Below are 26045 nucleotides of genomic sequence, written 5' to 3'. Positions count from 1 at the left end.
GAAAAAGACAGTGCCTTATGAGTGTGTGGAAAAGGCTCTTAGTCTTTCATATCTCCAGCAGTGACATAAACGCACCCAAAGTGGAAACACATCCGAGGAGGAGAACAACAGCCAACAGAGAAGGAAGGAGAAGTCTCAGACCACTGTGTATTGTTGCTGTGTGGAAACTGCGCTCCTTGGACCACATTCTGTGCACTCTGCAGACTATCCCTAAGCAGGCAACTCAGCCTGGCGAAGACAGGAAAAGAAGAGAAGCTGATTCAACCTTTTTGATTTGACCTTTAGGTGCTGGGGTAGCTGATTTATATAGAAAGACCAGGAAGAATCCAGCCAAGACATTTACTGTAGTCTGACCGTGTCATAACAGTGTTTTGGCCTTGTGCACATACCCTACAGCTGAGCAGGCTGGGAGAGAGAGAGAGAGGTCTTCTCTGACCCTGAGGAAAAACGGGCTGTTCATAAGTCACTCATTAGCCTAAGAGAGAAAAAAAAACTTTTCGTGAGAAAAAACAAGACCTAACTGGGAAAGTAGCTGTTTTTATTCACAAGTTCCCAAAATAACTTCCCACCCAACTGAAGATTTAAAAAACGCCACTGTGGTCGGTTCTTATTTTGCTTTTTTTTTCAGGGTATCATTAAACAACAGCCTTCTGTTTAGATAAACACTAATGTCATGTCGCCAGGGGGTGATTTCGGTGTGGTATTTAAAAAGACTTCACGGCTTTAATGCTGTCCTTACCTTGACCGCAGGGGGGCGCAGTTAGCATGCCAGAGCGCTGCACCTGTGCGGGAATGTGTCGTGACTTTCAAGAACTGGGAACAAGGAAACGGAATAACTCCGACCTCTTTTGAGTCAGACCTTAAAAAGCATGAATTGTTATGGGAAACCGTATTACCAAAGGAGTGGATAAGTAAGTTTCACGTTTTAACTCTCCTTTTTTCCCGACTGTTTTTTTTTTGGAGGAGAGTTTTGGCACCTGCTAGGTGTTGTGTGAGAAACCTGCGTCGCCCTTTTCAACAAACCGGGGCTGTTCCGCCGTGTTTCTCTCAGCGCTGCTTGTCGACACAGCTGTTGTTTCCGAGAGCCGTGTTGGTTTCCTGGATACATCTTTTTTACTTACATTAAACACATGGTAAAGTAAAAATAACAACAACAAAAAAAAAAACGTCGGGCTGAGAATTAGAAGCGTAGTTATAAAACAAAACGCGACGAACGTTTTGAGTTTCTTCGTGAGTACCGAGAAGCTCCGTGGTGCGGGAGTGCTATGTGTTTGGTTTCTAACTCGTAACTCCTAGCGCTGACCTGAAGTCGGCGATGCTCGACGGCGCTCTGGGGGTGAACTAGCTGTGTGTGACTACAGGCCAGTAGCCCAGTTAAACAGAGTCGACGGAGTTAAGCAGCTCCCTTCGCGTGTGCGTTTCGGTGGTGGGAGCTGGGTGTTGTTACACGGGCCCGCAGAAGAAGCCCTTTCTCGCAGTGAATCTCATTCTTCCCGGCGACGCTGTGATATTCTGTTCTTGGCTGGACCTCCCCACCTGTCGGCCGGGCCGATCAGAACAGGTACCAGAAGAGCTCTCTTACCGTCCCTGTAACATGTCGGTGATCCAGACAGCCTGCAGCCGGATGTGAATGCTGAACAATTTCATCGTCCGTCGTCAATCTGTTTTGGATAACTCTGGACTACCGATTGATTCAATAATATGTTTCTGTTGCATTTTAGGCGGGGGCTGAAGTCTCCAAATAAAAAAGATCAAAAGAAAGGTGAGTGTTTTTTTTTAAAAAAGAAATTGTGTGGCACAGTCATCTTGCAGTATTCAGGAAGAAAGATGTGCCTAACTGGGGACGGAGCTGCAGAAATCGCTGCCCAAGGCTGGCCAGAGGCTCAGCACTCCCAGGTCTGCCTGAAGCAGCGGGCCCTGGAGGAGTTACCTAGCAAGGGGGTGAAGAAGCCCACGGAGCAGCACCCTGCTGCAGGTGTGTCAGGTGCAAGGCCTGTCCTGGAGAGTAGGAGACACAGCAGCACAGCTTTGACAAACACTCACGTGTTCCTCCGGGTAGAAGCAGCTTTAAACCAGTGGTATGTCTCTGTGGCACATAGACACTGAAGGGCAGAGAGTTTGATGACGTCACTGGTGCTGATGGGTAGAGTGCCCTATGATGTCACTGGTGCTCAAGAGCAGAGTGCCCTATGATGTCACTGGTGCTCAAGAGCAGAGCGCTCTATGATGTCACTGGTGCTGATGAGTAGAGTGGCCTATGATGTCACTGGTGCTCAAGGACAGAGCACGATGAAGATGAGCTTTTTATCCAACAAGCCAGGCTGCATCTGTGCCATTATCCACAGGTGCAAATCATGTCATATTTGTGTATTTTCCGTTTCCCTTACAGATGGAAAGGCTGACCTCTCACAACAGGTTTGGTAACAAGTGTCCCTCATCTGCCATTGGCTTCCTGAACTGCACGCCCTGGTGGTTCTTCATTTCCACAGCCTTTTCTTTGTCTTCTTTGTGTAATGCAACGCTTTCGTGTGCGGCAGTGTGGAGCTGTGTTCAGGGTCATTGACTCTTAACAGGAAGGGTTTGGGTTCGAATCCCTGAGACACTGCGGTTGTACCTTTAACTGTACTCCACCTAAATTGCTCCAGAAAAATACCCAGCTTTATAAATGGGTGCAAATTATGGGGATAAAAGTATCCATGTGGTAGAAGTGATACACTACTCTATTACTGGTGATTTACTTTATTACTCTCTGTTTCTCTGCTCCTGGGGTATTTTCTGTCCTTTCTGTCCTGTCAGTAGATTAGGAGCCTCAGCATTGCACGCTGAAGCTGTACCTCTGCATTTACGGAGTCGGCCACTGTGTGGCGCTGTTGGCATTAGAAGTCTTTGTAAGGACTCAACACCGTGTTCTCAGAACGAATCCAGTTCTCCTTCAGGTTACTTACAAGTTCTTAAAAATAATCCCTAAAATTTGGGAGGTTTTATTGCTTTCTCTGAAAATGGAGTGGCAAGAAAAATGGAATTATTGATTGGACTTTAAATTGTGGTGATTTTTCCCTAGATTTTCTGCTGTGTGTTCGTGTGGGCCTGTGCCCTCCTCTCACTGCCAGTAACTTGTTCTTGCTTGTCTTTAGTTTCCTGCTTGCTTATCAGTGTTTCAAGACCCCCTCAGTCTCCATATCTGTGTTCTGGTGTGTAGTGGAGAGTTGAGCTGGGGGCTACTTGCCCCTTCTGTAACACAGCACGACTCCCCCCTCTGTCCCGAGCAGGAAGAAGCCCACATGTACGACGCGGTGGCTGAGATGCCGATCTACTCCGTGGTGAACAAGCGCCGCAAGGCCGGGGGGCAGAGGCAGGAGGAGCTGCACTACGCCGAGATCCAGGTGCTGCAGGGGCCCCCCTCCTCCAGCAGGGGGAGCAGCGCGCCGGCGCTCCGGCAGAGCAGCAGCACGGAGTACGCCACCATAGACTTCCAGCCGCCCCCGCCCCCGCCCCACGGCCCCCCCCGCAAGGCGGCCGGCCCCCCGCGGGCCGCCAGCGCCAGAGCCAGGACTGCCGCCAAGCCCGCGGAAATCCGCATCCCCTCCGGCACGGTGAAGAGACCCGCCCCCAGGCCCCAGCCGCGGAAGGGCACGCTGGTGTAGCGCCCAGGCCGTCCCAGCTCCCAGCTTTCCCCCGGCTGTGCGCGCCAGGCCGGGCCTCTCCGGGCTCCCGCTGCGCCGCGCCGTGATTGTCGCCTGCTCCAGCTCCCCCCGGTGGTGGTGGAGGGGAGCGCAGCCCTGATCCGGGCAGAGGCGCTCGTGCTCGCAGGGTCCTCCTCCGATCGGCCTGCGGCTGGGGCGGGGAGTCCAGGGGCCCTTAGGAGGTGCCGAGTGGGTCCGAGCCAGGCAGCCCTTGCAGGTGAGCTGAAGCACACGGACACGGAGGGTGGCCACCGGGCCCGTCGTGCTCGTCCGATTGCGGGTGGCTGGGTGAGGATCTTGTCCAGCCTCGCGAGCAGGAGCGGAGAGCCGATCTCCGTTTCGCTGCTGGCAGACTGCGTCTCTGCCCTCTGTCCTCACGCTCTTGGTACAGCGCAGTGGAGTGTGTCGCGTGCCGCGCTCTGAGGCCCGGCAGACGGGTCGCGGTGCTTTGAGGACACCTGCCTGACGGACAGGGTGGCAGGCGTGACGCAGGCGGGGGGCTGACGTGGAGACGCACCCCTCTCGGACACACAACAGTTGGCCGTATGCTGACTCTTGGAGTCAGGATACTGCCTCCTGTTGGGGCGGGGGGGGTCCATGCGGGACTGGGGCAGTGGGGCAGAACCGGACTGGCAGGAGACTGGTGCCAGAAACAAGAGCTAAAGGGCTCCCATGCTTCATCTGACGTGCTGAGGCCCGAGTGAGCCGGAAATTTGGGTCCACTTAATAAAGCTGGAAGTATGTACAGAACGTGGTGGTGATCCCACCTATTTAACATGATCGCATTCTTATTACTGCAACACAGATTTAAAACTAAACAAGAAGTCAGCTGTCATGACATTGAAGGCCTAATAGAATACTCCTGCATATTGTAATTCGGAGAACGGAAGGCCGTCGTTTACACAAAGAGTTGTGGGGGGTTGGAACACGTCGACCAGCCATGAAGTCAAAGTTCTAAAAAGTGCCGGTTGAGTTCAGTCAGTTCCCTTCCTGTCACTAATCAAATCAAGGTTAAAAACAGTCTTTGGTTGGTGGTTGTGTCTTTCTGGAGAGGCAGCTTGTGTTGCTTGTGTGCTGCTTCATGGACTACCCAGTATCTGTGAGGCTCATTCCAAAATAACATAAAGACAGTTTCGTGCCTGAGTGTGCTTGGAAAATGAACAAGGACTCATCTAGGTTGCCTTTACAGCATTAAAATTGCTCCACTGGGATGGAAGACAAGAAATTTAGAGCCCAGTCCAGACTGGAGGAGACACCAGCTTCAAGGTCTTTTATCAGAAATATCCGTCAGTCTGTTTCAAGTTAAAAAGTTTAACTTCTACAATTGTTTCTGTTTGAAATTGTGTAAATAGATCAGGGGATTTTGTGTAATTGTTAATAAAAGGAAGGGCAGTGTTTGAGTACAGTGGTCTTTTTGCACCGCCGAAAGACCCAACAGAATGATTACAATAGAAGAATGTCACTGTGCTTTAATTTTTAATTATTTTTTAAATGATTTGTATGTGTTTCTTTGCTATAAAATACTATAAAATGCTATAAAATGTCAACAGCCTTGAGTTACATTTTTCTTCTCCTAAAAGTGTCTGCTCTGCTACTTTGGACATTAATATGTTGATATATCTTGCCAGCACCTATATCACCCCACAGCTCCCAGCTGACAGCCCCCCTGGAGCTCAGCAGGTGTGAGCCTGACCAGTACCTGGAAGGGAGACTCCTGGGAGAGCTGAGGCTGCTGCTGGAAGAGGTGTTAGTGGGGCCAGTAGGGGGCGCTCACCCTGTGGTCTGTGTGGGTCCTTATGCCCCAGTATAGTGACGGGGGACACTGTACTGTAAAAAGGCACCCATCCCTGGTCTTTACCCATCTTAAACACCTAATAACCCCCGTCTCTGAACTGTCTTCATCGCTCTGCTCTCCTCCCCACTGAGAGCTGGTGTGTGGGGAGAGGACTGGAGCATCATCCAGGTGGGGGTACACACTGGTGGGGGTGGAGGGGATCCCCATGACCTGTAAAGAGCTTTGAGTGGAGTGTCCAGAAAAGAGCTCTAGGAGTGTGAGGAACTGGTTGCAGGAAAGACTCGACAGACCGGGGAACTTGAGGATAAGAAAACTGGCTTCATATATTAAGTGCTCAATTTGTAGCGTACTGTACGTGATGAGATTTGTAAAGTCCAAGGGCTTGAAGATCTCCTGCAGTCTTGTTTTTATAGGCTCGGGGAGAGAGCTGCGTCTGTGCGGACAGCAGGGGGATAAGTAAGTCTGCTCCCTTTTACTCCAGAAAGAAGCCCGGATTATCCTTCTACTTCAATCACAGCCGCCACCAGGCCTCGATGAGTTCTTACACCTCTCCGTCCTGCGCAGATTTCAGCTCTTCACACCCCTTTGCCGGGTCTTTCCCGAGGACACTTTCTCACCTCCTCTGTCTTTTGTTCCCCCGCGCTCCGTATCGCCGCTTACAAACTCGGATTCGAAGAGCTGGGATTGGCATGACTGACGGGGGACGGTGTTGCCGAGGCAGAGGCAATTAACACAACGTCTCCAGTGCAAACATACCGCTCTCTGCTCCTTCCTCACACACATGAAGGAGGTTCAACCGTCCAAGCGTTCCTTTTCCTTCTTGGCTTATTTTCGCCCCACTTTCCGGCGAGGAATCGACCCTTGCTTCGGTTTTTCGCAGGTGGGAAACTACTTTTCTCTGGCCTGGGTCTGGAAAAAGTATCTGTAAACCGAGGGCACATTGCACAGAGAGCGATGCAGAGGTGATGCCTGAGCTCTTTCGCCGGCCTGTGTCTGCTTAATTGCACAAGTTCCTCACGGCCGCCTGGTGTTGCAGGCTTGGTCACCATAGAAACCTGCCGCCCGTTGCTGAAAATTGCACCACAGGACAGCGCCGGGATAACAATTTCCCCTTTTTGAAAAGAAAAAAAACAAAACAAACGAAGATACGTTTTGAACTGCCACCGAGGCTCTAAAAAGAAGAATCCAAAGGGCTGGTGAAAGAAAGCGTGCCTGTCCGCATGTGTGAGTAAATCGTGCGGTGTTATAAACTCCGCAATCCCTGCGGGGTTTGTGCGGAGCTGACTGCGCACAACCTCTCTCCCTACGGGTCTGGCGCTCGCCTGTGTCCAAGTTGCCGCCGTGTGGCCGCGGGTGTAGCTGTACCTCTCGAGTATTTCAGTCATCGCTATTAAACCCACTACCGCTTTCTTCCGAGACTGAACCCAGAAGCGGCGTTACACGCAGGAAAGCCGCCGATCCGTGTGGCAGGGTGCGCTCGCATGTGTATCCACAAATAAATCTGGTCTAGCAGTCGTGATAAATGTGAGTATAAGTTTCCAAAAAGGCGAGTGTAGAGCAGGGTACTCTCCTGCACGTCGGCAATGCGGACTATCAAACCGACAGCGCAGCTCCTCCTATTAAACCGAGACCAGACGTGACAGTATCCCAGTTTAGGGAGATTAGTAACTAATCCGGGATTTGGACACCTGAGCCCCAGCTCAGGACCCGGACGCGGTGAAGAGAGAGGACGCTCAGAAAGCGCTGTTTCTTGCAGAGGCCGGCGCTCAGAAACGCGAGCCGGGCACGGGGCCAGCCATGACCACGAACGCACCCGCAGAGGGCTCGGTGAGTACCCCGTGGGGACGGGCCCCGCGGCCGCGGCCAGTGTGGGACAGACACGGAAAGTGTGTTTTTTGGGGGGGATTGCAGATGTCTTTGTTTCCTTCAGGAGTGAGGGTCTCATGTCGCATTTTTTCTTTGGTTTAGTGTTGGAGCTGGGGTAGACGCTTATCAATGCAGTGGACTCTACGCATGTGTAAACCGTCCTTGGGTTTAGAAAGGCGCTTTATACATAAAAGTTGTTATTGTAATTATTGGACACCCACAGCCGGCCTGGCTGTAGTGTTGTGAATCATATGAGAGGTGGCCATTCTGTCTGTCAAACCCACTAGCTGGTAGTTACCAGCTAATCGATCAGATCTCGTCCAGCCATTTCTTGAAAGAAGCAAGGGTATCAAGTTCAACAGCTCGGATTGGGCAGCTTGTTCCACACTCCCGCCAGCTCTTTGTGTAAAGAAGCTCCCCCTGTCCGCGGTTTAAAATGCACTTCCCTGTAGTTTCCTCCTGGGCCCTCTGGTCCGCTGGCTTGACGTACGAGGTATTTGAATACGGTTGTATCAGGGGCTGTCATAGCCTCCTCTCTTCCAGACTAAAACAGCTTCAGTTCCTTCAGCCTGCCAGTGTAGGAGCTGGGGACTTTGTGACTTCTTTATTTAATCACCTCACTGCTGTTCCTTTCAAGAACATGAAATGATCTGGCCTGTTTCTTGGATGAAGCCAAAGTATCCTCATGATGGGGCAGCTTGTTCCACACTTGCAGCACCCTCTGTGTACAGACAAGCAGCAGAGAGGCCAGGCCTCAGGGGTGAGGTCTGCTGGTGGGGTTGGCGCTGTGCAGGAGAGTTTATTCTCAACAGACCTAGCTCGTTTAGGTAATGCATTTTTTCCCCCCCAGAGGGATAGCTGTGTGGATATTGTGTGGAGCAAAGCACAGATCTGGTTAATGGGGATTTTTTTACTTTGGCTGTAGGTCTTTGAGAGGCAAAAGATTTTGTGCCTCTTGAATGATAAATTGATCTAATGTGTTATTTTTCAAACCAATGGTAGTGCATCAGGGTCATTGAGTCCTTTATTTTTAATTGATTATTTATTCATTCTGATTCTTGAGGCCTCCCCGTGGTGAAATCCACCTGTCCCCTAATCGCCTGTGTCTCAGGAGAGCCGCTCCTGAGCCAGGATTACCCCAGGAGCTCTCAGGAGACACTCTGTCCTTCTCCATTTGTAAAAAGCCCATTCGCATTTTTCGGGATGATAACAGAAGAAATGATCTAGACACAGTGAAATCTAGATGAGTTACAGTTTCTGGAGCCTCACTGCTTTCTCGTTGGGACGTTTAGAGCTGGTGGTTGTCTTAATGTTGACTGGAAGTCTCGCTGACAAAGGTCTACATATCTGACACAGCAATAAACAAATCAGCGGTGGTATAGCATTTGACCGCCAGGTGGCGTCAAAACACAAAACTAAAAAACGAAGACATTCGTTCCGAGTGGCAGATCAGTTGGTGGTTGAATTGACTCACTGCTGTCCTGCCTCTGTGATTGTACAGCAGCAGTCACTGTCAGCAGGTCTCATCAGGGTGTGTTGCTCACTGGGGGGGTGGCTGCCCCATAACGGACGGCGATGCTTTTTGGCGCCGCCCCCCGTGTCAGAGCGAGTCGGGTTCTGTCGTGAAGCTCAGGAGAGAACACAGGCGTGGCCTGGCGAGGAGATCTGTGGGTGACAGGCTGTCAGCAGTGGAGCAGTGGGTGACAGGCTGTCTCCAGTGGAGCAGTGGGTGACAGGCTGTCTCCAGTGGAGCAGTGGGTGACAGGCTGTCTCCAGGGGAGCAGTGGGTGACAGGCTGTCTCCAGTGGAGCTGTGGGTGACAGGCTGTCTCCAGTGGAGCAGTGATGCTGTCAGACCTGGGCGGGGGGAGGAATTTAGGTGAAAGGAGGAAGGATGTGGTTTTATGCTGAGCAGCTCATGCGTGTGTGAGAGTGTGTGTGTGCGTGAGTGTGTTTGTGTGCGTGCAAGAGCGTGTGCATGAGGGTGTGTGCACCTGTGTATGTGTGAGTGTGTGTGCACTTGTGTGTGTGCACTTGTGTCTGTGTGTGATTATGTGTGTGCGCGTATGTGTGCGTTTGAGTAAGTTAGAGCAGTTATTTGCACTTGTGTGTGTGCACTTGTGTGCGTGTGAGTGTGTGTGCACTTTTGTGTGTGTGTGCCCTTGTGTGCGTGTGTGTATGTGCGTGTGTGTTTGTGTGTGCACTTGTGTGTGCGAGTGTGTGTATACTTGTGCGTGCGAGTGTGTGTGCACTTGTGTGTGCGAGTGTGTGTGCCCTTGTGTGCGTGTGTGTATGCGCGTGTGTGTTTGTGTGTGCACTTGTGTCTGCGAGTGTGTGTGCACTTGTGTCTGAGAGTGTGTGCACTTGTGTGTGCGTGTGTGTGTATACTTGTGTGTGCGAGTGTGTGTGCACTTGTGTGTGCGAGTGTGTGTATACTTGTGCGTGCGAGTGTGTGTATACTTGTGTGTGCGAGTGTGTGTGCACTTGTGTGTGCGAGTGTGTGTATACTTGTGCGTGTGTGTGTGTGTATACTTGTGCGTGCGTGTGTGTGTATACTTGTGCGTGTGAGTGTGTGTATACTTGTGTGTGCGAGTGTGTGTGCACTTGTGTGTGCGAGTGTGTGTGCCCTTGTGTGCGTGTGTGTATGCGCGTGTGTGTTTGTGTGTGCACTTGTGTCTGCGAGTGTGTGTATACTTGTGTGTGCGAGTGTGTGTGCACTTGTGTGTGCGAGTGTGTGCAGTGTTTGCCCCGAGCTCTGCTGATGACAGTGCTCGTGTGGCGTACAGCAGTCACAGTTTCTGTGTGTTTTTCCTTTTTAAATTTTCCGTCGGCAGCTGGATTTTTCCATTGGAGTCACGCTGGTTGGGGACTGGAGGCACCGAGCTTCCCGCAAAGCGCAGCCTTTAAAGTCGGCTCGAACCCGTGCTTTCCTGCCTGGACTGGGGCTCGAGGTCACCAGGTCGCGCAGGGTCTCAGGGTGGGAGGGGGGCAGTTCTGGGAGCTGAAGAAGCGGGGGAGGGGGGTGTCAGATGAGGCCTGTGGCCCGGACGGCGTGGGTTCGAGCCTGAGCAGTGGCGCCCAGCGTGGGCACAGCGTGTCCTTCACTCGCCAGCCTGACGGGGTCCCTGGGAGCTGTAATCCCACACCCCGGCCTGGCTCGGCACTCAGCCCTGGAGCTCAGAGCTCGCCGGTCTCCAGATGTCCTGCAGAGGATTCCTGACCCTCCGCTCACAGCAGCTCAGCTCTGGATTCGCGCCCGCTGCCCTGGGGCGGGCCGTTTCCTCAGGAGCACCCCGAGGAGGAAGCGAGCTGGGGAGCCATATCTGTGCTGCACAAGACCACGAGCGAGGCCTCGTGTCAGCAGGCTGTGTCGGCGCTCCTTTCCCGTCCCCCTGACGTTTCCCCAGGCCCGTCAGAAGCCCGTGGGACAGGGCCCGGCCCGGGACAGGGCTCAGGACAAACCGTGAGCTTGTTCTGCAGCACAAGAGGGCAGCCTGGCACAGCCCAGGAGAGCCCTGCTCGGGGGCTTTAGGGCTGCTTTCTTATCTGAGCCTTTCTTCTCATTTTCAGCCTCTGTCATACAAAAACATCAGCCAGCCCGAACTACTATCCGATTATGTTGGGTACCAGCCGGGGTTTTTTTTTTTTAATGATACGTGTTTGGTAAATTCTGTCTAAACAATCTTGAAACTGTTAACAAACCGCGAATGCAGAAGATGGCTCCCTCTCAAATTAGCCTGGGCTGTTTTGAAACCCACCCTTCACCCTCCTGCCTAATGACTTCAGTGGCCCTTCAGCTCAGAAACCGCACAGCAATCAGACCCAGCGAGCGAGCGAGAGCGCGCGCGCGCGCCCGCGCCGGCCGGCCGGGGCGTCGCCATGACGACGCGGGCTCGGCCTCGCAGCAGCAGCAGCAGCAGCCGGGCACGCTCAGTGCGCGCCCCCGCGCCAGCCCCGTATCCTGTTTCGCGTAGCGGGGCTGCGCCGCCGCACAGATGGGGCAGTAAGAGAGGGGACGGGCTGTTTGGAGCCTCTCCTTTGTGTCCGGCGCAGCCGTCGCAAACTCTCCCGGGGTCCGCACGTTTTCCCGAAAGCAGCCCGGGGCACCGCGCCGGGATGATCGCGTCGCTGTCCCGCGGGAATCTGCTGGATGTGCTTCAGGAAGGTTTCAATGAGGTACCGTTTTCCCTGGCCGGAACCATCCGCCTGGCTCAGTTCATGAAGTAGTGGCGCCGGTGCGATCACGTTACTATAAAATCCGTTAAAAACACATCGCGTGTTTCCCGGCTGCGCCTGCAGGAGGGGTCTGTCACGGGCGTGGGTTTTGTGGGGGGGTCCGTGCAGGAGGGGTAGGGTCAGGACGGACCGGGACCCCCCCCCTTTGTGTGGTTTTGTACCCCCACACTTACTCTGGTAACCGGCTTTGAAGGTGACGCAACTGCGTGAGCAGACGCTTTTTAAACCGAGGGAGTGCGGATGTGCGCGCAGGGTGCTGTCTCGCTGCTGCCGGTGGGCAGGCCCCCAGCGCTGGGCAGAGCCGGGGCTTCGTCTGCGCCTGTCATCCCGCGGTCACACGGGTCTGTGAGGGCAGAAGCACACCTGGGTGTCCTGCGAGCCGTCTGGCCCGGTCTCACCTCTCAGTGGGCCGGCAGGGGCACCCCAGCGCCTCTTCTGTACACTGGCCCCCTGCGCCCCAGTCTCTGAGGCCTGTGGAGGGGAGTCAGTCTGCACAGCGTTCCCCCTAACTCTAACCCGGGGGGCACAGGTAACTGGGAGGAGTCAGCTCCCCATCCTCAACTTGGCCATCTCTGTTCTTGGAGTCTCCCATCCCCAACTCAGTCACTTCCGAGTCCGGGGCGGCTATCTCCAATTTGGTGACCTTTGGCAGCCAGCAGCCCTATCACCCTGCAGCTCCCAGCAGCCCCCCTGGAGCCCAGCAGTGAGAGCCTGGCCAGTACCTGGAGGGGAGACTCCTGGGAGAGCTGAGGCTGCTGCTGGAAGAGGTGTCAGTGGGGCCAGCAGGGGGCGCTCACCCTGGGGTCTGTGTGGGTCCTAATGCCCCAGTATAGTGACGGGGCATTAGGAGTGTCCTGACTCTCTGAGGTCATTAACAATCCCAGGATGTCTCTCGAGAAGAGTAGGGGTGTTACCCCAGTGTCCTGGCCAAATCTCCCCCTGGCCTTTACCCATCATGGCCTCCTAATAACCCCCATCTCTGAACTGGCCTCATCACTCTGCTCTCCTCCCCACTGAGAGCTGGTGTGTGGGGAGAGGACTGGAGCATCATCCAGGTGGGGGTACACACTGGTGGGGGTGGAGGGGATCCCCATGACCTGTAAAGAGCTCTGAGTGGAGGGTCCAGGAAAGTGCTATATAAGTGTGAGGAATTATGAATTATTATAATTATTATTACCCCCCCTATCGGGGTCCCCCCATCCCCAGCTCGGACGTCTCCCTTGGCGTCGGGGGGTGGAGTTTGTTCGTCTCCGCGGGGATCTCTCCCAGGGTTCAGCTGGAGTCAGGCTGGGAAGCGTGGCGGTGTTCGGCGTGTCTGAGTAACGGGAAGCCCAAGACAGCTTCAGGTGAAATAGCGCCCCCAGGGGCCCGCTGAGGGGACGTCTGGCAGCAGCACCGTTCCAGTGAGAGGGAGACGTCGGACGCCGGCGGAGGGAGGGGCTGGAAGCCAGCGCTCAGGACGCGGAGAGTGGATCAGCCCGTGCCCAGCTGCGAGACCAGAAGTCACGCTTTTCTGCAAGAGCGCCGCCCTGGAGGCTCCCCTGGTCCCCGTGTGGCGCGAATCTGCCAGGCCTTGGGGTGAGATCGGCTGTCCGAGGACCCGGATCTTCGATCGCTAAGAGAGGGGGGCTCGGGCTCCTGCCTGCAGCTGGCCCCTGTCCGTCTCCTGTGTGTGATCTGGCCTGGGAAGTGAAGGGTTTCTGCCCGGCAGGATAAATCCACGGTTTCTGGGCAGTAACATCTGGAACGTTTGTGTGCCCTGAATACAGGATTACAGATCGTCTTACATCAGCTCCCAGCTGTAGGCCTCGTCGGCGTGCTCAGTGCTTAGCGACCCCGGCCTCCGTTCGCGCAGGGACTGACGACTCCCGCTGAGCAGCCGTTTGACCCGTTCCAGGTGTTTGTGATGCCCCGCTGAAGGCCTCACAAGCCCTCACAAGCCCTCACAAGCGGGCTTTTCAGCGGCACGCCTGCGTGCGCTCAGAGCAGGCAGCGTGGAAACATTCGCCGCCCGGCGCTGGTTTTGTCCCAGAGTCCTGGTGCACGCCTGGCACGGGCTAAACTGCTGCTGTCCGAGGAGCAGGAGCAACAGGGGGTTGTGCGTCACTCTGTGATCCCGGGGCCAGCCTCGATCCGAGTCCGCTCAGGACAGGACTGGGACTGATCGATCCAGCCCCACCTGGATGATGCTCCAGTCCTCTCCCCCCACACCAGCTCTCAGTGGGGAGGAGAGCAGAGTTATGAGGCCAGTTCAGAGACGGGGGTTATTAGGAGGCCATGATGGGTAAAGACCAGAAGGAGATTTGACCAGGACACTGGGGTAACACCCCTACTCTTCTCGAGAAATACCCCGGGATTGTTAATGACCTCAGAGAGTCAGGACCTCGGTTTTATGTCTCATCTGAAGGACTGCGCCTGTTTACAGTATAGTGTCCCCTTCACTGTACTGGGGCATTAGGACCCACACAGACCCCAGGGTGAGCGCCCCCTGCTGGCCCCACTAACACCTCTTCCAGCTGCAGCCTCAGCTCTCCCAGGAGTCTCCCCTCCAGGTACTGGCCAGGCTCTCACTGCTGGGCTCCAGTGGGGCTGCCAGCTGCAGGGTTATATGGCAGCAACAGGAGCAGCTCTTCCATCCCGCCTGGCTCCCTGTGTCCCTGGAGCGGGTGAGGGGCTCCAGCCTGCTGCGTCACCGACCAGGAACCAGCGGCATCCCGGCTCTGAAGGATGGAAGCTCAATTGGAATTGGCCCTTTCAGTCATGGTGGTAAAACAGATGCCAGAAGGTGGAAAAGAAAATGAGTAACAGTAACAGTACTGAGTGGGCCTGCTGTGCCCCCGTCAAGGGGTCCCCCGCCTGGCCAGCTGGCAGGGGTCCCGCCTCAGCGGCGCTGAGCCGAGAACAGGGACCCCCGCTCACAGGGCCGGACCCGGGAGGCGGGCCGACTCGCGCCCGTGCGAGGGCTCAGCGGCGTGCCGGAGGGGTGCAGCGTCCCCACTCTCCCGCCTGGAGCAGACTGCGCGTGGGTGCGGAGCTGAGGACCAGCCCCTCGCCTCTGCCCTGGTCGGGCCGCGGTGCGTGTGAGCGCCACCGGACACGCGCCCGAGTCCGCGTCCCCGCCGTCCCGGGGCCGGGAGCGCTCCTGTGCCGCCCTGGCGCCAGCGCGGCGGTCTGGGTAGAGAGGGATTTGCGCTGTCAGAAGGAGAGAGGGCTGAGCGCTGATGGCTAAAGCCTCTTTCACGGCTGACAGCACAGCAGGCAGGAGGACAGGCGGAGCGCACCGGGCCGGAAAGGCCATCTCCTCGTCTCCCGCTGGACTGGGGGAGCGGGGGCATCATCGTTCCTCTCTGATCGCCCCCTCGCCCGTTTGCCCCCCCTGCAGCTCGTGCCCTTCAGGTGCAGGACACATGAGCAGACGACAACTAGAAAGAGCGCAGAAGATGAGAAAAACAAGGTAGCAGCTGTAAGTCATCCAGTTTAGAAAGACAACGTTAATCGGTGTGTGAGATAGATACAGTGGTGCTAGAAAGTTTGTGAACCCTTTAGGATTTTCTGAATTTCTGCATAAATTTCACCTAAAATGTGATCAGATCTTCATCCAAGACATAAAAATAGTCAGAAAATCCTAAAGGGTTCACAAACTTTCTAGCACCACTGTACATAAGACATAAGCATAATAAAAAAATTAAGGATTACAGTCAGTTGTCCAAATACATCAGGTTAAAATCAGATTAATTTAGTTCTTTTATGCTTAAATCTGGGTAGTCAGAACAGGCGCCCTGATGGATGGAGTTCAAATTCGCTGTGCAAACTCAGTCTGCCACAGTGCTGCACCTGTGGGCCTCAGAGCACTGCGCCGTCTAGAGTGGCGCCCCCCACGCTTGTTGTATCGTGGGCTTTCAATCTTTCTACTTGTAAATGTGTGCGTCCATCCCATGTGAGGACATCCGGCGTCCCTGCCTGTGCTGCAGCGCGGGCGCCTGTAAACAGGACGCTGTGTTTCTCTGTGGTTCAGCAACAGCTGCAGGCGTACGTGTCCTGGGTGAACTCCCAGCTGAGGAGGAGGCCGGGGCTGCAGCCTGTCCAGGACCTGAGGCGGGACCTGCGGGACGGGGTCGTCCTGGCCCACCTCGTCGAGATCGTGGGTGAGTCCCCGTCACGCGCCGCCGCGCCGCGCGCCCCGAGTCTTCCTGGCTCTGCCTCATGCTCCAGTGTCGTGCGCTTCCCTCCCCCAGCGGGCGAGCTCCTGGAGGGCGTCCACTACAGCCCGGCCGACCCCCAGGAGATGCGGGAGAACGTGGAGAAGGTCCTGCAGTTTGTCGCCTCCAAGCGCATCCGCATGCACCAGACCTCCGCCCGCGGTGAGAGCGCCGTCCTGCTGGGGTCGCAGCATCGCTGCCCCGAGAGACAGCTGCCCGTGCAGGGACTGCAGGATCAGTGCGGTATCTGGGCTGGATTCAGGCTGTAGCTGCGGGGCTTGGACAACACTGACTTTTGTGGGAACTTTGCACCTCACTCTGTGCTGAAACACCTCAAGCTGTGCTGCTCTGACGCTGTGCTCTGTGCTGTAACAGCTGTGCTCTGTGCTGTAACAGCTGTGCTGGTCTGACGGTGTGCTCTGTGCTGTAACAGCTGTGCTGCTCTTACACTGTGCTCTGTGCTGGTCTGACATTGTGCTCTGTGCTGGTCTGACGCTGTGCTCTGTGCTGTAACAGCTGTGCTGGTCTGACACTGTGCTCTGTGCTGGTCTGACATTGTGCTCTGTGCTGGTCTGACGTTGTGCTCTGTGCTGTAACAGCTGTGCTGGTCTGACGCTGTGCTCTGTGCTGGTCTGACGCTGTGCTCTGTGCTGTAACAGCTGTGCTGGTCTGACGCTGTGCTCTGTGCTGGTCTGACGCTGTGCTCTGTGCTGTAACAGCTGTGCTGGTCTGACGCTGTGCTCTGTGCTGTAACAGCTGTGCTCTGTGCTGTAACAGCTGTGCTGGTCTGACGCTGTGCTCTGTGCTGGTCTGACGCTGTGCTCTGTGCTGTAACAGCTGTGCTCTGTGCTGTAACAGCTGTGCTGACTCTCCTGTCTGCTCCTCCTCACAGACATAGTGGAAGGAAACCTCAAGTCTGTCATGCGGCTCATCCTGGCTCTGGCCGCCCACTTCAAGCCCTCCGCTTCCGCGAACCAGAGGGCAGCGGCCGGCGCGGGACCGGGCCAGCCAGGCCCCTCGCTCAACCACAGGCCGCACTCCGCCACGGCGATGGCCCAGAACGCCGTGGCGGCGCTGGCGGCTGCTCGGCACGACGCGTCCCACTCGGGACGGGGCGTGTTCCAGTTCCGGCAGGATCGGCAGAGGTGAGACCTCCCCTGATTCCCAGCCTCACGCCGTGTGACTGCAGCGGCCCTGCTGCTCCGGCTCCAGCGTGCTTGTCCCTGCAGCTGCCCGGGGCGACTAACTGCCTGTCAAGCAGCTGGAGCACGCAGGAAGGGCTGCAGGTGTTAGGACACAGAAAAATACAAGCAGTCAGCGATTTTTTTAATATTCTATTTAATAATCCAGGTGGAGGCGGCACACTGGTGGTGGAGGAGAGTCCCCATTACCTGTAAAGCGCTTTGAGGGGAGTGTCCAGAAAAGGGCTATATAAGTGTAAGCAATTATTATTATGAATTATATTTACTAATTTATTTACTATAACAAAACAAAACAATAATTACAATTACAGTTATAAATACAACTTAGAATGAGTAAAGAAAAAACACAAAAGTTCACTTATCTAAGAGTCCCTATCTGTCAATGCGCTGTCGTCACTGTTCTGTAAATTGTTGTTTCTAGGATTTCCCTTTCAGTTGGTGTCCACCAAAACAGATACACAAGAGGCAAACTTCAATATCCCTCGATAAACACTAAATCCAAATATATATTATAGAAATCCTCTTCGTTAGTATAAAATTACTTTCAAAACAGGCTGAATCCCTCTCTGCTCAAACTCTGTCCGTTTCTCTCTCTGGTGAATTCAAACTCCCCCCCCGGAGGTCTTGACTTTTTTTGTCGCTTGCTCCTTTTTAACCATTTAAATAATCATTCTAGTAAATTCTGGTCAAGAAAATTCAAGATAACACTAATTATTTACATAAAGCAATGTAATTTACAAATGATGAATATTCTAGTACAGTGGTTCTCAAACTTTTTGGACCAAGTGCCACCCCTGATCAAACCAAAGCATCCAAGAACCACCTACAAGTCATCTTCTCATAGGAACCTCAGAAAATCTCCATGACCAACACACACTCGCACACACACATATAATAAATATAATAATAATAATAATAATAATAATAATAATAATAATAATAATAATAAACTTGATTTTATATAGCGCCTTTAAAGGTGGCTTCTCAAAGCCTACAGAATGACAACAGGAACAACAACAATTAAAAATAAACAATAAAAAAGCACCATTTCAGTGAGAGGGGTGAGCCTGTTGAGTCGAGCAAAGCAGATGTGAATTCATTCAGAGTCTAACAGGTTTTAAATCGTCAGGCATTTTCTTGACTGCCAAGGCCTCACGGTGGATGCTGCAGTTCATGTCTGGAGCACCCTCTCTAATTCGTGCAACTACACCGCTGTGTCGGCTTGTCATCACTCTAGCACCGTCTGTACAAACTCCGATGCTTTTTATCCAGTCGATGACATTCTCTTCGATACACTCATTCAGAAGCTGAAATACTGTATGTGCTCTCCTGTTGTTTTTGTTGGTAGCAAAATGGGTTTTCATATAGAAAATATGAAAACCCATCCCAATTTTTCAGTGCACACCACAAATTTCCAGGGTCGTCTGGCGTACCACTGGGGGGCGCTCCGCGTACCACAGTTTGAGCACCATGGTTCTAGTAAATCAAAAATATTTTCAAAGGTTCATAACACAAGCAAGAGGAGGCTCCCCAGCCCGTCGGGCTTCTTTGCTGGTTAGCAGCTGGGGGCCAGGTGACAGGAGGGTCTCCGCCAGATCTTAATCCGGAACACAGCGAGGAGTAACTCCCTGGCCAGCAACGAGTCTCACCTTGGCCTTTGCTTTAACGACTCATCGGCAACCGGCCACCAGGCTCGTGGGAGACGTCCACAGCGTTCCTGGGCGACACCAGGCACAGGGGCACCACACGCCCGAGTCCTTCTGGATCCCAGCTGCCACAGGGCTGGCCGGGGGGCGAGCCTCTCAGGTCTGGCTCTTCTGCAAGCTCAGCTGTGCGGCAGCAAAGGAAAAGGAAGTTTATCTGTTAACTTTGAACTTACAGCCCACCATAGGAAATGTCACAATGCAGCTAAATATGTAAGGAGCAGGACATATTCTATACCTGGTGTCGGCTTATTGACTACAGTCTGTGGTCTGGGACCTGGAATAGGCTTATACTGCTTTGGAATGGGATTGTCTGACTGCCCTAATTAACTCCCTGAAACATTGAGGAGGACGTTTTCACTTGCCTAAACCATGGACACATAACACGTAATTACAGGGCTTGAATTGCGGCGTGGGATTGTGGGTATGCCGCACAATTTTAGTTATTCCTGCAAATCCAGCATTAATAATTTATCGCATTTATCGGCAAACTGTCTGCCAAGTAGAATTGGCCTCAATCAATCCACACGTATTCTCTGTCAGAGTTTTCCCAGCCTGTCGACAGCGCTTCTGTTGCACATCTCGTATTCGTTATGGGCGGACGAACAGGAATCGGTTAACGCTATAGTTCAACCTGTTATGTTCTTGTACCTTCAGTGGAGAGGAGGCTGGCAGTGAAAGACAGATTGACAACAAGGTAGGACAGTATTTACAATGAGCTTATGAAGCTCGTGTTGTGTATGAATTATTTCAATACACTCATTGCATTAGTCTACTATTATTCCCCTCCAAGATGCTGAAATCCCCCCCCATGAGCTTCATGTAAAGGGGGAATTCCCACCTCGTTTTCCAAAATGAATTTCAAGCCCTGTAATTAGTCAGTCACTCTAACCTGTCTTAATTATTCTTTCAAAATGAATCTAGGCTTTGCAGCCTTTAATTAAATCGCCCAATGAGATTTTCTGTGCAGTGAGTTCTCTACTGAGAACAGGACCTTGTCTGGGAAGGATCCAGCTGAGCCTGGAAGGACTGGACTGCCCTCCAGTGGCCACTGGCCTGTACTGCAGCAGGGCACCATCCCTGCCTGGCGAGAGCTGAAGGATTCTGGGATTCTGGACTTGTGACATGGGAAAAAGAAACCGCTGTTAAACCATCTGCGACACACAGTTCAGTGCTTCACAGTGCTCACATACTGAACGCTCTGAGTGCAAAACTCCGCCGGGCGCCGGTCTGACCTCGGCGTGTCCCTGTGCCCGCAGGCGGAGCTCCAGCGTGGACGAGGAGATCGAGAACCCGTCGTGGAGCGTGCGGGCACTGGTGCAGCAGTACGAGGGCCAGAGGGAGGCGCCGGCGGGGGACAGCGAGGCCCTGCCGTCCGGGTGAGAGCTCCCTCCGCTCTGTCGCGCCGCCCTGGGCCTGACGGGCCGGCCCGGGTCAGATGTGAAAAGCACACTGTAGGCGATTCCAAAATAATTTAGTGATCCTGGGTCTGAGGCCTGGGCTGGTAGGGTACCCCCACCTTCACCATGACAATCTGGCGGTCCTCCGGCCTGGGCTGGTAGGGTACCCCCACCTTCACCGTGACAATCTGGGGGTCCCCTGGCCCAGCGGTGCCTTTCCCTCCCTGACTGTCTGGAGCCCCGGCGCTGCCCGCAGGCTGAGGGGAAGTAACTCAGAGCAGTGGGGCAGGCGGGTCAGACCGCTGGGTCTGGGGAGGCTGTGCTGCAGTGAGACACAGTGAGGGGTGGGGACTGAAGCGCGGAGCAGCGTCATGGAGGTACAATCGGAGAAACCAGACGAGTGGCAGAGCTCTGTGGGAAGAGTGTAAAGAAGCTGCAGGTGTCCCGTGGCCCAGAGTCACACCGGCCGCCGGTTCTCCTGGCGGAAGAGGAATTCAGAGCGGGTTGTTGGAATCTGGCAAGCGGGCGCTGGAGCTGGTGGTGTGCAGGCTTTGACCCAGCGGGCAGCGGCTGGCAGACAGCACAGCCCTTCCCCCACTGCGCCAGGGGCGCCCCCGGCCGTGTTCTGCGTGGCGAGCTGAACAAGCCGCGGAGTGTGTAGATGTGGCTCTGACGCCCCGCGCAGGCCCCGAGGGGGCGTCGGCTCAGCACGCGCTCCGTCCTGTCGATAGATGTGTTACTGCTTTAAAAGGCTCTCCCTTGTACTCACTGTTTACTTCCCCATTATAGATCATTCCCCAGATATATAGTAAAAACCCATATAGATCATTCCCCACATATATAGATAGTAAATACCCATATAGATCATTCCCCAGATGTATAGATAGTAAATACCCATATAGATCATTCCCCAGATGCAGTATATAGATAATAAATACCTACATTGATCATTCCCAGATATACAGTATAGAGAGTATACACAGTACCAATGTAGATCATTCCCCAGATATACAGATAGTATATACTGTATGTGTATAGATCATTCCTCAGATATATAGTAAATACCCATATAAATCATTCCTCAGGTATACAGACAGCATTTAAACATAGATCATTCACATATTACACCTGCAGTAAGAGGCTCAGGATGGCTGTGGATCAAGAGGAGTGATCTGTGGGTGACAATGCCCCCTGGACACAAGCTGGGGTCACCTGGGCGAAGGTGTCTGATCTTGAAAGACCCGAAACACTCAGTGACCCCAGGTAACATCACTGATGATGTCCAGGGGTGGCATCAGAGCATGCATTTTCCAACCAATTGTTCAACTGTCTTTATATAAATAATTACACACATATATATAATTGTTATACCCCCATATAGGTCATTCCTCAGATACATAAAATGTATATACCAATATAGATCATTCCCAGATATATATACAGTGGATATCAAAAGTCTATGCACCTTTATTGAAATGTCAGCTTTTGTTGACGTAAATGCTGAAATGAAGACAAATCATGTCAGACCTTTTTTCACCCTTAATAAGATCTTGTAACCAACAATATTTAAGTGAATAAATTATGGATCGTTTTTAGGAAAAAATACTTGAAAATACAAAACTTTCAATGCCAGTGCATAAGTGTGCAAACCCTTTAACTTATACTTTTTGGAAGCACAAAGTAAGTCTGTTTGGATAGGTATCTATCAACTTAGCACACCTGGATTTTGCAATTTTATCCCACTCTTCTTTGCAGAAGAGTTCAAGCTCAGTCATATTTTGAGGGCAAATCCTGTGCACAGCCCTCTTTAGGTCAGTCCACAGATGGTTCTATAGGATTGAGGTCTATATTTCCTCCACGTCTTAATCATGGTCTTCACAGTGTTCCATGATGTATGTAATGCCTCTGAAATTCTTTTATATCCCTCTCCTAATCTGTACCTTTTAACAATAAGATCCCATGGTCCACAACATGATTATAAGATAAGATCACTTTATTGGCCCTATACAATTTCTTGCATTAGGAATTTGTCTTTTCCGCAGACCCCAGCTTGCTCTCCATGAGACACACAGACAGGGAGAGAGAGGCCGGGGATCAGAGAGCAGGGCAACCAAGGCATTGAACATTTTTTTTGTTTTACTTATTTTTTCTAAGAATTATCCATTTGTTTTTCACTTAAATATTGTTGGTTACAAGATCTTTATTAAAGTCTGAAAGATGTCTGATGTGACTCCAGCCTTAACATCAACAAAAGCTGAAATTTCAATAAGGGTGTGTAGACTTTTGATATTCACTATAGATATTATATCCCCATATAGATCCTTCCTCAGATAGTATATTTCTATATATATTATTCCTCAGATAAAAAGTATATACCCATATAGATCATTCTTATGATATATAAATATTGTATCTTTATATGATTAAGATAAGCCACAGATATATAGGTATTATATCCCTGTATATAGAGATAGTTTATCCTCATAAAGGATAAACTGACTGAGCCTGAGCCCCTGTATCGCTAATGCAGGCCTCCCCAGGGGTCCGCTGATCCCTGATCCAGCTCTGTGCTGCTCTCACAGGCAGACGTCTTCATTCCCTCCTCCCGTCCTCCGCGGGTCTGATACTTTCTCTTGGGATCGGTGCCGCACGTTGTGAGCCAGTCCAGCACTGGGCGTTCCTGGGGCACACACTTCCTGTGGCACACTCCACTGTTGTCCTGACTTTCTCATTTACTCAGACACCACTCTTACCCAAGGCGGCTTCAAATCAGCCGTCCCTCCAGACCTCCGGTATCTGAGAGTCACTTGCTCCTGGTGAGGGCTGCAGCAGCCCAGGGCCCATGCAGGGACACCGGAGGACAGACAGACTGCACCCTGAATGGGGCACCAGTCCATCGCAGGGCGCCCACACATGCATGCACACAAGCACGCACACACGCAAATGCATGCACACACAGGCACACGTGCAAATGCACACACATGCAAACACACACGGGCACATGCGCAAATGCACACCCACGCAAACACACACAAGCACACATGCAAACACACACACAGGCACACACATACAAGCACACACAGAAACACACATGCAAATGCGCACACACATGCAAATACACACACAACCACACACACACAGAAACACACATGCAAATGCACACACACGTGCAAACACACACAGAAACACACATGCAAATCCACACACACATGCAAACACAGACACACACATAAGCACACAGGCGTAATTTGGAGACACCGGTGATCCTAACCAGCACCTCTTTGGAAGTGGAAGGATGAGGGTGGCCAACGTGAGCACAGATGGCAGCCTGGTCCAGAACTGAAGCCAGGATTGTAGAGCTGTGCCAACCGGAGTGCCATGCAACCATGCAACTTAAAATCAATGGCCTGTAAAATACTGACAGTACAGGATCATCCACATGAAGAGGATGAAATGGAATCAACCAGAACACAGCATAATAGCATTGCATAATCCAACGCCCAGAACAACCCCCGGATGATAAAGCAGGAGTATTTTCAGTGAGCTCTTGTTTTGTGACAGATCGCCTGTCTCTGTGAGCTCTGTCACTGAGGATAAACCTCCTCTTGTAGTGAGATGATCGTGTTAAAATCCACCGAACAAACTGTCCAGGCCAGGATCTGTCAGCCTTACTGGAGTGGGACACTCCCCCTCCCCAACCCCCGCCTCCTCCTCCGCCAAAACACATCTCCCCCGCGGAGGGAGAGAGCGCGGAGGGGGAGGGATGATGCCTGACATCTCTGCACAGACAGGGAGAGGGAGGAGGGAGAGGGAGAAGCCGGGCTGGAGCTGCCAGCTCCCAGCAGTAGGACGGAGAAGGAGCTCAGCGCGACAGCACGAGTCTGAGCGGAGAAAGCAGGAGGCACAGCCGACCTCTCTCCTGGCCTCGGGGCAGCCGGGGCTCAGCAGACAGGGGCTGGGAGCAGAGCCGGGCTCCGCAGGCTCACGGCTTCCAGGATCTTTTTCCCGTGCTCCCTGGAGCGCCTGTCACCCCCTGTCCTGAGAGAGGGTGCTGTCCCGCCTTTGTGTGTGATCCGGATTGGGCTCTGGATCCTGGGGGAAGTGGTCAGGAAGCTCAGCCAGATGTGGCTGCCAGCTGGAGCGCCGGTCCCACAGCCTCCAGCGCCGTGTCCTCGCCCTGCCGGGACCAGGCAGCGACAGGAGCCCCGTCAGGACTCCCCAGTTTTTGGTTTTGCCGGATTGTTAGCAGCCCCTCCTGGAGTCCTCTGCTGCCCCACGGCTGCCGGTGTGTGTCTTTTTGGGGGGCGATGGCGTGAGCGGGACTGTGCCGTGACTCGGGTGGCCAAGAGAGGTTTCCTGGGAGGTTAGAGGTCAGACGGCACCATGGGAGCGAAGCAGACGAAATGGTAAGAGGCGAGCGAGTGGATCTCCGCTCCCTGCCCACACGCTCATCGCTGGGTCTGCCGCTTCCTGCCTGGCGGAGAGGAGGAATCTGGCATCAGTCTCCTCTCGGGCAAATCGGTTTTTACAGACATGGCCTGAAGTTCCTGGTTAGGGGCACCTTTAACTTTGATCGAGGGAAGTTTTGTTGGGCTTCAGTGTGATGTGGAGAGCACTTTGTGTACATGGGTCTATATATCCTTTGTGCTCTCTGTACTCATTTTGACTGCTCTCTCAGTCTTTAATATTTAATGACGTTCTTTAAAAACATTTAACGTCTGGAATACATCCAGCATGTGGCGTTCATAGACGGAGAGAACCAAGGGCAGTCTTTTAAAAGCAGCGAATGTGTGTCGGCTTCCTCCGTTTTTCCCTCCTGTCCTGTGTCTCTGTGTCTGTCTCCCGAATCTCTTGGTGTCGGGTCTGGTCTGAGCCGTGGGATGTGATGAGGTTCCCATGGTAATGCGCTGCAGCGAGTAAGTGTTTGAGGGTGTAAAGTGTGTGCGTGCGTGTGCCCTCCGGTGTTGCAGACGCTGGGTGACGAGGAGATGAGAGTTTTCCTGGCCCGGTGGGTGTTGTGAGACGCACACAGCAGGGCAGCAGTCCTCGAACACTTCGGTACGGCTCCTTTAACACGGACTGGAAGCCTTGATCGCTCTCCTCTGGAGAGTGCGCTTCTGTTTGGTTTCTCTCCCTGGCCCTAATTATACGGTGTAGAGTCTTTTTTTATCCCTGCTCTCCGAGCCAGACTCTGCAGCGCTCTCACGCCAGCCCAGGGTTCTGAACTGCCCAGAAAGGAAGGGAGGCTGAAAACGGCCCACGTTGCAGCGATGTGGAGTCTCTCCCTCCTTAGCTTCTAGACACGTGTGTGAAACCGACTTTTCTGTGCAGACTTCATGTGTTCCGCATGGGCAGTGTTTTTCAGCGTCATTTCTATGTCTGCGTCATTTCAGCCAGTCCTGCTGCTGGCTAATAAGCAGGGGAGGGAGGTCTTTTAGTCTTTTGGACAGTGTGGTGGGAAGTATTGTTCCACACAGGAGTCTTTACACCCGCTGTGGAGAAAAGAGGTTATATCTGTGGGAAAAATAATCATCTCAGTGTCGCACGGAGTTGTCAATGACGCTGCAGTCAGGAAAGTGCTTGTGCAAGTGAACTCGAACAAAAGCCCTTTTAACACAGTCCAGTGTGTTTTTGATAAGGACAGTGGGTGATATAGCAGAGGTCATGCAAATGTCTGTTTTTCGCCCACGACGGTTTGTGACTACACGCAGGAGCTGTCCTGATGAACTCTCCCCAAATCGATGGGCCGTGTGGAAATGGCTGGAGTTCTTCTTTCATCTCGCTATTCCGTGCGTGTTTTGTTGAAACCGAGTTGGCTTCAGTCTTTATCCTTCTGGAAACCTGCGGGCTGAGTGGCCGTTCCTCTGCTCTTTGTTCCTCGACCCCGTGTCCAGGGTGCCCCGTGGGGAATGTCATCCCAGGGGTCAGCGCACCGCCCACGTCCAGCCAGGGCGTTCGTGCG

General features: G+C 53.1%; 2 protein-coding genes across 7 annotated transcripts in view; both read left to right on the top strand.

The window, feature by feature from the left end:
- The first annotated feature begins 753 nt into the window (after positions 1-753).
- On the top strand, positions 754-5230 carry LOC148641248 (uncharacterized). Its single transcript, XM_088619450.1, has 4 exons — positions 754-911; positions 1722-1762; positions 2390-2415; positions 3270-5230. Exons 1-4 carry the CDS (start codon positions 880-882, stop codon positions 3642-3644), a joined length of 474 nt encoding a protein of 157 aa, XP_088475576.1. The 5' UTR covers positions 754-879; the 3' UTR covers positions 3645-5230.
- Positions 5231-6508: 1278 nt separating this feature from the next.
- The window catches only part of LOC148641247 (dixin-like), a 36837-nt gene continuing 17300 nt past the window's right edge, over positions 6509-26045 (top strand). Inside the window, exons 1-6 of one of the 6 annotated variants that reach the window (XM_088619081.1) lie at positions 6509-6702; positions 7235-7305; positions 15595-15724; positions 15815-15940; positions 16671-16923; positions 19943-20062. In XM_088619081.1, the coding sequence (XP_088475207.1) occupies positions 7276-7305; positions 15595-15724; positions 15815-15940; positions 16671-16923; positions 19943-20062 (659 nt within the window). In that variant the 5' untranslated portion in view covers positions 6509-6702; positions 7235-7275. Of the gene's footprint in view, positions 6703-7234; positions 7306-11234; positions 11520-14961; positions 15043-15594; positions 15725-15814; positions 15941-16670; positions 16924-19942; positions 20063-26045 lie in introns of those variants that run through there. The other 5 variants (XR_015929965.1, XM_088619078.1, XM_088619079.1 and 2 more) reach the window with 5 other exon arrangements.

Source organism: Lepisosteus platostomus, chromosome 25 (genome assembly GCF_059453375.1).
Source record: "Lepisosteus platostomus isolate fLepPlt1 chromosome 25, fLepPlt1.hap1, whole genome shotgun sequence".
Lineage (NCBI taxonomy): Eukaryota > Metazoa > Chordata > Actinopteri > Semionotiformes > Lepisosteidae > Lepisosteus > Lepisosteus platostomus.
This window is presented reverse-complemented; position numbering and strand designations above follow the sequence as displayed.